Below are 13,404 nucleotides of genomic sequence, written 5' to 3'. Positions count from 1 at the left end.
GAATATTAATGAAGCTGTTACTCTGTACTATGCATGAGCACTAGATATTTAATTATGTTGAAAATAAAGCTGTATAAGAAAAATTTACACGTTTTATATATTTATATTATCGAAGTAAATATTTTTGATTAACAATAATTTGATGCTGTATATTTTCTTCCATTATTTATTAGAGATTAAAACAAAGATGGCTGCGCCCTTTAAGAAAGTAAACGTGAAAACTTATCAAAAAGTTGGTGAAAAAGTCACCAGTGACACATTATATTGGAAGAAGCTAGAGGTAAAAATTTACAAAATGTGTTGATTTAGCAAATCTTTACAATCAGACGAATTATAATTGTCTTTATATCTATAATAGTAATAGAATTTACTTATCTTAAATTCGGATAGGAATATTTCGGATATTGGTGTTTGATAGTAATAGACCAGTCGTCAGCCGTCAATGAAAGGAGCTGATAAGCCTGCAATAAACCAATTGGATATAGATTTTGGACACACTCTTCATAGGCGCCTTCTTGTAGCCATTTTTTGTTTACAAAGAATTAGTGTTGTTCTCAAAATAGTTGTATAAACTTTGCATCTAAGAAATGGACGTTCACGCAAGCTGACTTAGCGGCGTAAGATTTGTTATATAAAATCAAAATGACTATACTTGATGCAAGCATGTCACAGAATTACTGTACATAAAAGAATATTCAGAATTACTGAAATTTGCTATTTGCTTTAGCAACATTCTAATTTGAATGAAAACATGTGTGCATTCGACACTTTACTGTCCAACACTATTATTCCTTTATTCTATACTTGGCTGCCTAATTAATCAGAAGAGTTAACATGCATTGACTGACAAATATACCAATTTCCTTAAGGATTTGAAGGAAAGTGCAACTGACACCTGGCCTAGAATAGATATACCCAGGGATTTTTCCTTCTTAGAGAATAGCCGTGGATGGCCATTTCACAATTTTGGCACGGACATTTCACAAATCTAGCACAGCCGCAATACTGGACAAAAACGGCGATTTTTAACTGTGAAAAACAGACTTTTGGGCTTAAAACTGTCAAAAACAGCCATTTCACAATTCAAAATTGCAATTTGATTTAATATTTTACATAAGCTAGACAAGATATTGACAGTGGTTAGGCATTTCTATGGTTTCAGATAGGATTTACCAGTCAGAATATTGTTGATCTAAATGTAAGTGGTCATTTATTGAAAAATTCAAGACAATCAAAATATGATTTAAATGCATTATTTAAAGACATTTTAATATGTCAGATGCAAATATTAAACATGCTTTTACTATACCAATTTTTAACAAACTGAATTGCAAAATTTTTACAAGTTCACAACTCTTTTTTTCACAATTTTTAGAAGTTTGTGGCTCATTTTTTCACAAAGATAGGGGCCAGGGCTGCTTCACAAAATCAGGATAAAAGCCCTGATACCACTCTTAATCTATTCTTGTCACCATATGCACCTACCATCCCTTCACACGGTAAAACTGGATTTGCAGATATCCATTAAACTTTAATATGCAGTTCATGAAAAGAATGCATACTGTTATTCTGTTAATCTTGTTAAACAATATTTTCTTCTTCAAAATTTAAAATGGCCAATAGCTTCTTCATTGTGTGTCAGCTTTTCTTTCATGAAATTTCAGACACTTCTATTGCAGGCATACAATGTTCGAATTGTTTGTCTCAATAAAACTCAAAATGGCTAACAGGCCCCATCTTTGTCAAAATGTCTGTCATTTGAACCATGTTTTCATTTTTATTTTATGTAAGTTCTGGTGACATTAAACTTCTTATACTCCATTTTGTGAAACCATTGTGTCACATATTTCCGTATTGATTCAAGATGATCGACTAGCAACACATGGGAAAATTGTTAATCTTTCACAAAATACATCTTTATTTTTACATTCATTTATGGATTTTGAAGTTACTTGGCACAAATATATTAGACAGTGTTACAACTGCAAATTAACATGACTACCTTCAAGGTCAAGGTCATACTCAAATACTGAAAGTCAAAATGCATCTTTAATTGTCAATTCTTTATATCTGTATCTTAGCAGAATCTGGGGTCGTCACCTTCTGTGATAGATCTAATTCTAATCCAACTTAATTTTTACTGTAACTACTAAAGAGCCCATTAATGTCACAGTGTATTTTGTCATTCATTGCAATGTATTTTTGAGCAAAACATTGATATTTCCATTTTTATAATGTAAGGTTTAACCACTTATAGCCCCGTCACACGGGACTGGCGTCCTTACGGCAACCTAATACTGTGCTTCTGGAAATTTCTGATTGTCGTAGTAAGGACGCCAACGACTTTTTCTGTAAAAATGCTGTTTTTGGCCTTCCCGTCACACCAGCGTCCTGGTTTATGGCATTCTGCGCGTCCTTACGGCGTCCTTAATACATTCCTCGCAACCTTACCGCTTTCGTACTGCGTCCTTATGGCGACCAAAGCTGCCCATACGGCGTCTGAGCGGCGTCCCTGGCGTTCTTACTGCGTTCTTATTGCGACCATAGTCATTCTGAGGACGCTATAGACGTACATGTACAAAGGACGTACTAAGGTAGCCGTAAGGTCGCCTTGCAGTCAATGATCATTTTCTGTGGGTTTGAGCGGCGACCACACAACGTCCATGGCTACCTCACAGCGACCCTACAACGTCCCTACTATGACTACTTCGTCTCTACGGCGTCCCTAGGACGTCCTTAACAGAACGCCGTAAAACGCCGAACTTCGGCGACTACTTTGAACATGTTCAAAGTAGTCGCCGTGTGCTCAAGTCCTGAGCAATTTCACCGTCCTCACTGCGTTCTCTTGCGTCCCTCCGAGGCTCCGACGTCTATGGCGTCCTCACTGCGCCCTGAGTCGCTGTAAGGACGCAGTAAGGTCGCCAGTCCGGTTTGACTGGGGTATTATATAGGTATTTTGAATCATTTGTAGTACTTTAGAAAGTTAATTTTAATTAAAGACGTTTCTTTCTGTATTCAAGTTTAAAGGCTTCATTTCCAACCCTTAGATACTCATGAGCTTAACATCATACAGGGGCGGGGTAGAGCCAAGCACAATGCCAATACATGAACAGTTGAATTTATTCAGAAACAGTTGTGTTTTTTAGCTCACCTGAGCACAACGTGCTCATGGTGAGCTTTTGTGATGGCCTTTTGTCCATCGTCCGCCGTGCGTCGTCCATCGTCCGGCGTCAACATTTGCCTTGTTAACACTCTAGAGGCCACTTTTATTGTCCAATCTTCATGAAATTTGGTCAGAAGATTGGTCTCAATGATATCTTGGATGAATTCGAATGGTTACGTTTGCTTGAAAAACATGGCTGCCAAGGGGCAGGGCATTTTTCCTTATATGGCTATATATGGCTATAGTAAAATCTTTTTAACACTCTAGAGGCCACATTTATTGTCGGATCTTCATGAAACTTGGTCAGAAGATTCATTCCAATAATGTCTTGGACGAGTTCGAAAATGATGCCGGTTGGTTAAAAAACATGGCCGCCAGGGGGCAGGGCATTTTCCTTATATGGCTATAGTAAAACCTTGTTAACACTCTAGAGGCCACATTTATTTTCAGATCTTCATGAAACTCAGTCAGAAGATTTGTCCCAATGATATCTTGGATGAGTTCGAAAATGGTTTCGGTTGCTTTAAAAACATGGCCACCAGGGGGCGGGGCATTTATATGCTCCCCGAAAATATTTTCTGTGGAGCAAATAGTTGCCATTTTGTAGTTCCTTCCTTCCTTCCTTCCTTCCTTCCTTCCTTCCTTCCTTCCTTCCTTCCTTCCTTCCTTCCTTCCTTCCTTCCTTCCTTCCTTCCTTCCTTCCTTCCTTCCTTCCTTCCTTCCTTCCTTCCTTCCTTCCTTCCTTCCTTCCTTCCTTCCTTCCTTCCTCCTTCCCTCCTCCCTCCTCCTCCTCCTCCTCCTCCCTCCTCCCTCCCTCCCTCCCTCCCTCCCTCCCTCCCTCCCTCCCTCCCTCCCTCCCTCCCTCCCTCCCTCCCCCCTTTTGCTACCGTTTCTCGTAGTGCCTTCAATACTTTACCAATCGCTTTCATATTTGGCAATGTAGGTACCTTGCATGGACCTCTACCTTTGATGAAGTTTGAGGTCACTGGGGTCAAGGTCAAGGTCACCGGGGTTAATAATAGACTTCCTTCTGTCACACTTTTGCTACTGTTTCTCATAGCGCCTTCAATACTTAACCAATCGCTTTCATATTTAGCATGTAGGTACCTTGCATGGACCTCTACCTTTTGATGAGGTTTGAGGTCACTGGGGTCAAGGTCAAGGTCACCTAGGCTAATAATAGACTTCCTTCTGTCACACTTTTGCTACTGTTTTTCATAGCTTTCAATACTTAATCAATCAATTTCATATTTGGCATGTAGGTACCTTGCATGGACCTCTACCTTTTGATGATGTTTGAGGTCACTGGGGTCATGGTCAAGGTCACCGAGGCTGATAATAGACTTCCTTCTGTCACACTTTTGCTACTGTTTCTCATAGCACCTTCAATACTTTACCGATCGCTTTCATATTTGGCATGTAGGTACCTTGCACGGACCTCTACCTTTTGATGAGGTTTGAGGTCACTGGGTCAAGGTGTCCGAGGCTAAAAATAGATTTTTTAGGTGTTTATTAACACATACATTGACAAAGCGTATCATTGGGGAGCATCCATCAGTTTTACTGATATTCTTGTTCCTTATATGGCTATATATGGCTTTAGTAAAACCTTGTTAACACACTAGAGGCCACATTTATTGTCCAATCTTCATGAAATTTGGTCAGAAGATTGGTGTTAATGATATCTTGGATGAGTTTGAAAATGGTTACGTTTGCTTGAAAAACATGGCTGCCAAGGGGCGGGGCATTTTTCCTTATATGGCTATATATGGCTATAGTTAAATCTTGTTAACACTCTTAGTCCACATTTATTGTCCAATCTTCATGAAAATTGGACAGAAGATTCATCCCAATAATATCTTGGATGAGTTCAAAAACGATGCAGTTTGGTTGAAAAACATGGCCGCCAGGGGGCTGGGGATTTTTTCCTATATGGCTATAGTAAAACCTTGTTAACACTTTAGAGGCCACATTAATTTTCTGATCTTCATGAAACTTTGTCAGAAGATTTGTCCCGATGATATCTTGGATGAATTTGAAAATGGTTTCGATTGCTTTAAAAACATGGCCACCAGGGGGGGGGGCATTTTCCTAATATGGCTATATATTGCTTTAGTAAAACCTTATTAACACTCTAGATACCACATTTATTGTCCGATCATCATGAAACTTGGTCACAAGATTTGTACCAATTATATCTTGGATGAGTTTGAAAATGGTTCCGGTTGGTGGAAAAACATGGCCACCAAGTTGGCGTGGCATTTTTCCTTATATAGCTATTGTAAAACCTTGTTAACACTCTAGAACCCATATTTATTGTCCGATCATCAAGAAACTTTGGCAGAAGATTTGTCCCAAAGATATCTTAGACAAGTTCGAAAATGGTTCCAGTTGCTTGAAAAACATGGCCACCAGGGGGCGGGGCATTTTTCCTTATATGAAGTCATGAATCTTCATGAAACTTTGTCAGAGTATTTGTTTAAATGATATCTTGGATGTGTATGAAAATGGTTGTGGTCTGTTGAAAAACGTGGCTGCCAGTGTGTTCACTAGTCATGAAAGTTGGTAAGAACATTTTGTTCTAATGACATCTTGTACTGCACAGAACAGGTCAGTTCCTTTCCTCTCAGGTGAGCGACTTTGGGCCTTTCAGGCCCTCTTGTTTGTTATAACTGATAAAAGATTTGTTTTTACTAACATTTATATTGTATATATTATTTTAATTTTAATTTGTAAACATTAATTGGAAGTTCAGTTTGATTTTTACTTGTATTTACTTATGTTAAAATCAGACCCAACCCAAAAATAATCTTCCCACGGTTGACAAAATGTTTGCTATGTGTTACATCCACTTCTTTTACCTTTAAAATAATTCCTAAGGTTGAATTTCATGTGAAAATGATCTTTGTCCTTGCTCCATGTCTGTAAATTAAAATCAATCCTGTTGACTGATGCAGCATCCTTTCCATTTGTTTATATTTGTCCTTATGTATTCATTTGTCAACATATTGCTTTAACATGACCTTTTATTCATTGCATATTTCAGGTCCCTGTGATAAAAAAAGAATATGGCGCCATTTCCCATATTGACTTCAGTCCAGTTGCACCTTACCAGCTGGCCGTGACCAACTCTACACGGGTAGGTATATGGAACCAGTCCCTGCAGGATAATAAACTGGGAAATGTTATATGTATGGTTGCAATACAATTCCTGTTGCATTGTTGCACAAAATTAATTCCTGCTTGCAACCCTTATACTGTTTCTTAAAACATTTGCATGTGCAAAGCATTTAAACTAAGAAACTGTGCAACTTGAACTTTTAACTGCACTGCCATCTGTTGAAATGGCCCCCTCAATATGTCTTGCAATGGCCCCCTCGATAAGCCTTGTCATGGCCTCCTCTTTAAGTCTTGAAATGGCCCTCTCTATAAGTCTTGAAATGCCCCCCTCTATTTGCCTTCAAATTTCCTCCTCTTGAATCCTTGAAATGGCCCCCTCTACAAGCAGTGAAATGGCCCTCTTTATAAGCTTTGAAATGGCCTCCTCTATAAGCCTTGCAAGGGCCTCCTCTATAAGCCATGCAATGGCCTCCTCTATAAGCCTTGCAATGGCCTCCTCTTTAAGCCTTGCAATGGCCTCCTCTATAAGCCTTGAAATGGCCTCCTTTATAAGCCTTGCAATGGCCTCCTCTATAAGCCTTGAAATGGCACCCTCAATAAGCCTTGCGATGGCTCCCTTTATAGGCATTGAAATGGCCTCCTCTATAAGCCTTGCAATTGCCTCCTCTGTAAGCCTTGAAATGGCCATCTATATAAGCCTTGAAATGGCCTCCTCTATAAGCCTTGAAAGGCCCCCTCTTTAAGCCTTGAAAGGCCCCCTCTTTAAGCCTTGATATGGCCCTCTCTTAAGCCTTGAAATGGCCCCCTCTATAAGCCTTGAAAGATCCCCTCTAAAAGCCTTGAAAATTCCTCCTCTTTAAGCATTAAAATGGCCCCTTTTATAAGCATTAAAATGAACTCCTTTATAAGCCTTGACTTGGCCTCCTTTAAAGCCTTAAAATAGCATTCTCTAGAATTCTTGTAGCATTAAATGTCCCCCTTCAAGCCCCAAAATGGTATCCTTAATAAGGCTACAAATGGAATTCTCTATCATTCTTGAAATGGCCTTCTATGTAAGTCTTGAAGCTACCTCTGCAAGTGTTGAAAGGGCCCTCAATAAGCCTTGAAATGGCATCCTCTTTTAATCTTGACATGGTCCTCTCTTTAAGCTTTATAATGTCCTCTTTAAGCCTAAAAATGTACTCTATAAGTCTTGAAATGGCCCCTTACAAAAGCCTTGAAATGACCCCTTCTGTTAGCATTAAAATGGCCCCCTGGACAAGCCTTACAATGGGCCCCCCCTCTTAAAAAGGCCCCCTTGATACGCCTTGTAATGGCCCCCTATATAAGCCTTGAAATTGCCCTCTCTATAAGCCTTAATATGGCCCCCTCTATAAGCCTTGATATGGCCCCCTCTGAAAGCCTTGAAATGGCCCCTCGGTAAGCCTTTCAATGGCTGCCTTTAAAAGTCTTTAAATGGCCCCCTCTGTAAGCCTTGAACAGCCTTCTCTCTATAAGCCTTGATATGGCCCCCTCTGAAAGCCTTGAAATGGCCCCTCGGTAAGCCTTTCAACTGGCTGCCTCTAAGTCTTGAAATGGCCCCCTCTGTAAGCCTTGAACAGCCTTCTCTCTATAAGCCTTGAAATGGCCGCCTCGACAAGCCTTAAAATGGCCTCCTCTATGGGCCTTTTGATGGGAAATGTCAAGCAAAGCAAATTAACACTGATTAAGTTTTTTTCCCTGTTTTGGGAATTGGGTGTGGGCCCTTTGAATAGGGAAAACTCTCGTGGTTTTTACTAAAATCGGGACATTTTCGTGTTTTCGTGGGTTTTTTTTTTTGCTAAAAAATACTTAAAGATCGAGTATAAAAGTGATGTTTATATTACTTTTACTAAGGTTTAACTTACATAACTTGATAGAAGATTAACTTAAAGTTTAGACTTAAATAAAAAATGTACATATATATTTGGTTTTGGAAACCTTTCATTGGGAATTTTGAGGAAAAATATTTACTTTTTTCCCATTGGAAATGGGGCACTTTGAATGAAAATGTTGTACAAAAAAGGGTTTTTATTGTCCCATTAGTCCATTGCTTTGTGTTTTTATTTCATTCTCAATAGATGACCCTTGTTCTGTGTTTATGTGTTGTTCAGTTATTAATAAATATAATGCTGACCATGTGGTCAATTAGATGATTGGTGCATTGCTACATGTAGGAGATGGACTGTTTATATACATGTAGGAGATGGACTGTTTATATGCATGTAGGAGATGGACTGTTTATATACATGTAGGAGATGGACTGTTTATATACATGTAGGAGATGGACTGTTTATATACATGTAGGAGATGGACGTTTATATGCATGTAGGAGATGGACTGTTTATATGCATGTAGGAGATGGACTGTTTATATACATGTAGGAGATGGACTGTTTATATGCATGTAGGAGATGGACTGTTCTATACCTGTAGGAGATGGACTGTTATATACATGTAGGAGATGGACTGTTTATATACATGTAGGAGATGGACTGTTTATATACATGTAGATGGACTGTTTATATGCATGTAGGAGATGGACTGTTTATATACATGTAGGAGATGGACTGTTTATATACATGTAGGAGATGGACTGTTTATATACATGTAGGAGATGGACTGTTTATATACATGTAGGAGATGGACTGTTTATATACATGTAGGAGATGGACTGTTTATATGCATGTAGGAGATGGACTGTTTATATGCATGTAGGAGATGGACTGTTTATATACATGTAGGAGATGGACTGTTTATATACATGTAGGAGATGGACTGTTTATATGCATGTAGGAGATGGACTGTTTATATGCATGTAGGAGATGGACTGTTTATATACATGTAGGAGATGGACTGTTTATATACATGTAGGAGATGGACTGTTTATATACATGTAGGAGATGGACTGTTTATATACATGTAGGAGATGGACTGTTTATATGCATGTAGGAGATGGACTGTTTATATGCATGTAGGAGATGGACTGTTTATATACATGTAGGAGATGGACTGTTTATATACATGTAGGAGATGGACTGTTTATATACATGTAGGAGATGGACTGTTTATATACATGTAGGAGATGGACTGTTTATATACATGTAGGAGATGGACTGTTTATATGCATGTAGGAGATGGACTGTTTATATGCATGTAGGAGATGGACTGTTTATATGCATGTAGGAGATGGACTGTTTATATACATGAAGAAATGAGCTTAGCTCTAGGACAATGCGGTTTCATGCATGTGCGTACAGTGTTTCCCAACATTACCTTTGCTGTTTGCACAGGCTGATCATGGATGACACTTTTTGGTTTTTATGGAGTTTTTAGTTGAGAGGTTGAAAGGTCGTCTCATTGTAGCAAAAAGTCCAGTTTTGGAAAGTGTCGTACCTAGTTAGCCTGTGTAGACTGCACAGGCTAATCTTATACGACACAGAAGACACATGCATTCAGCCCTTTTGCTAAGAGCAAGATTCATATATTAACTTTAAAATACACCTTTTAGTGTTTTGAGTACTAACTTCCACTGGATTTTTTTCCAGTTTTCTTGGAAAAAGAATGACCATTATGCACTATGTATGTGCTCTTATAGATCTGTTATAGTCAGACTGGGATCTCAGAGCTCTGTCTGGAGCCACTGTGTTGAAGAGGCAAACATTCACTTGAATTGAATTATCTCCAATCTCTTCAAAAGTCATTACATCTATAGGGGTATTACTGAAATCATTTGTTTTAATATTTCTAAACAAAACTGACAGTACTTTGCCTATTGTGTGTACAGCCTGGCCATTTGGTATGAATAATTGAAAAGTAATTAGCCTGTCCGTTTAACAGGCTGTAGAAAACTAAGTCTAATTCATTTGATATTTCTCTCTCAATGAATCTTCATCTTTCTGATTAGATTTTCGCAATTATAACACAGCTTTATTCATTCTGAGAAACAGAGTTTCGGTTTTGTTCTTAATGTAGATTAAAACGTTTATAAATGGGGAAATGTCTGGTCAAGTGATATACGACTTTTTACACATTTCTCTGAGATGTTTGCTGGAAAAGGAATGTCTGTTTGAATTTCAGTATTGAAATGACTTTTTTCTTTCCATCTTGCTTCCAAGACTATTGACAAGTGTTCATATAAATTAGCTGTCAAAGTAAATGTTGCACACTTAGCGCTAATTTATTTATGGAAGCACTTTGTCTGTACCAATACACAAAATAGTACCAATCTTGTTCACAGCGTAGGTAAAAATACTTCTGAAGTGTAGGTGTGTATTTTGAATTTTATGTGGTCCTTCCATGCCTGAGGCTGCCTAATGTGTGGACCCGGAGTGTGTCCCAGCACTCCTACTTAACTCTTTAAGTGCTGGAACCGAATTTGAAGGCCTTTGCAAACAGTTTGGATCCAGATGAGAAGCCACAGAACGTGGCGTCTCATCAGGATCCAAACTGTTTGCTATTCTTATAGTATTCTTTGAAAAAAAATGAAGAAAATGCTAATTTAAGAAATTCAGCAGACGACGTTTTAGCAGACAACAAATTTCCCAGCATGCAAATGGCTAATTTACTTACTAGACTCAAGAAAGTCGGGATGAAATATGAATTCTAGCTGGAATGTCCAGCTATTTAGTTTGTTAATGAAAGATATTAAATACATATCTAAGTGGTCAAGGGTTAAATTTGGATTTTGCACTGCTAGGGTGAACCAGAGAACAGGGCAAAACACCCACATGTCCAATATGTGATCAAGAACCAAGATCATAATTCGCCCAACTGGTGCAAAAATGTCACATGGTACCTTTTTGTACCAATGGGGGAATATGTTCTGTAAGCTGATATTAAACCCATGTCTTGTTATGCACGTTTATATACTCTTCTGCTAAATGGACAGTCCTCACTTTTGAATTCAGTTGCAAAAGTATTTGTACTTTCATGTAACAAAGGCATTAATTGTAGCATCGTCTTTGTTTTATCAGTCCATATACAACTGTTTGTAACTAGGTATGTTTTTGTGATTTAACCGTTACCATTTAGATATGCATTTTTACGCATTTGTAGTCCCTTAGAAAGTTACATTTAATTCAAGACCTTTCTTTTATACTGTATTCAAGTTTTAAAGGCATCATTTCCAACCGTTAGTTACTGATGAGCAGCAAACACAATAAAACCTGAACAGACTGCGAGTTTCTCCCAGGCTGTTCTGGTTTTATGCTGTTTACACAAAGCCGTTTTCACTTTGCTTCTTATTGGGAAAGGGTTAAATCATAAAGCATCAGCACTCCATATCATTGTTAAATGACCCCTTAACTCTTTCAGTGCTGGAACTGAAATTTGAAGGCCTTTGCAAACAGTTTGGATCCAGATGAGACGCCACACAAAGTGGCGTCTCATCAGGATCCAAACTGTTTGCTATTCTGATAGTATTCTTTGAAAAAATCGAAGAAAATGGTCATTATAGAAATTCAGCAGACAACATTTTAGCAGATGACAAATTTCCCAGCATGCAAAGGGTTAAAAATGCTCGAACAAAAACTAGGTGGATGCATGTTATATTTTACTGCATGTAATACATAAATGTTGAGGTTATTATATTTTTGCTAATTTCTTGAAATAATGGTATGGTTGCCAAATCTAAATGCTGAGCTATTATATCTTTTAACTGATAATTAAGAACCATTGAAAATCTTCTCTTCACAATAATTTAATAATATTAACTAATCTCCTAAAATATGTTACACTTAATATGAGATGTAGATTTGGCAGTCCAATCTAACCCAAATATGATCCCTTTTCCCCTTAGAAGCAAATTGAAAATGGCTATGGGCAAACAGCATAAACCCAGAACAGCCTGTGAGTAACTCGCAGTCTGTTCAGGTTTTATGCTGTTTGTTGCTCATCATTATCTAAGGGATGGAAATGAAGCCCTTGAATCTAGTTAGAAAGGTCTTAAATTATATTTAACTTTCTGAGGGACTTCAAAGGCGTGAAAATACCTATCTAAGACAAAAGTGGTATTTAAGGGTTATTCCATGTTTCACACATGTTATCTTTTTGAAATGGAGAGCTGGATTTGCTCTGAAAATGTTATTGAATGCCTGGTGATAAATGTCTTCACTGGTGCGTAGGACTGGCTGGATCCTTTGGGGTAGCCAACACTCAGCCCTTATCTGGAGGAATTTGATTGGCTGACATCATAACTGTTATATGAATTAATATCCTTCCCTTATGTTTCAATATTGAAATGATTAATTACAGAATTTGTCTGGTGTTTTGTACACTTGGGAATTAGGGGAATGAATGGGTTCATGCTTTAAACATCTGGTCTGAAAGAAGTATTGGGATTCTCTTTGTATAAGAACTATGGCAAAAATATTTTACTCACCATTGGTGCTGAATGGGTCAAGTTCCCCATGAGTACTACTTCCCCGTACCCCCGGTACTTTAAAGTATACTTCACCGTACACTAATTTTCAAATAATACTTTTGTGTACCCCGGTATACTTACAGGTACCCCATCTTTCCTAATAAAAGAAAAATTTGTACCCAAACTTTTTTGTACCCATTTTTTTTTCGTACCGCTTTTTTTAAAGCCTTTTTTTTCGTACTCACATTATTCCATACGAAAATGTTGGGTACAAAAAAAATGTGGGTACAAAAATTTTGGGTATAAAAAACAATTGGGTAGGAAAAAAAAATGGGAACGAAACATTTTGGGTACGATTTTTTTTTTCATTAGGAAAGATGGGGTACCTGTAATTCTAACACGGCACGTGACTTGTTTTCTATAGACAAAGAAGGAAAACTACTGTTGGTTATTAACCCCAATATACCAACGGTTGTTTAAAGTTACGTCACTTTGATTGTCTGCGCACTGTTTATGAATGAAGACGGCGTCATTTGATTTTATTTGTTGTGGTGACGTCACGTTTTCGCGGAAAAGTGGACGACGTTCGGTTAATATAATTCTTATTTATAAACTTTAAATCGCCGATAACTTATTAATTAATAAAATCATGTGAGAATCGAAATAATCGACGGTTAACCGTTGGTTATTGCGGTAATAACCAACGGTATGTCGTTCCGATGCTTGCTATCAAACCACTC

General features: G+C 37.9%; 1 protein-coding gene across 1 annotated transcript in view; it reads left to right on the top strand.

Annotated features, from left to right (window-relative positions):
* Positions 1–127: 127 nt before the first annotated feature.
* The window catches only part of LOC127879165 (U3 small nucleolar RNA-associated protein 15 homolog), a 70,838-nt gene continuing 57,561 nt past the window's right edge, over positions 128–13,404 (top strand). Inside the window, 2 exon segments of the mRNA XM_052425843.1 lie at positions 128–280; positions 6,210–6,302. Of these exon segments, the coding sequence (XP_052281803.1) occupies positions 143–280; positions 6,210–6,302 (231 nt within the window). The 5' untranslated portion in view covers positions 128–142.

This window comes from Dreissena polymorpha, chromosome 4 (assembly GCF_020536995.1).
Source record: "Dreissena polymorpha isolate Duluth1 chromosome 4, UMN_Dpol_1.0, whole genome shotgun sequence".
Taxonomy (NCBI): Eukaryota; Metazoa; Mollusca; class Bivalvia; order Myida; family Dreissenidae; genus Dreissena; species Dreissena polymorpha.
The sequence above is the reverse complement of the archived record's forward strand: the minus strand, read 5'-3'. Positions and strand labels throughout refer to the sequence as shown.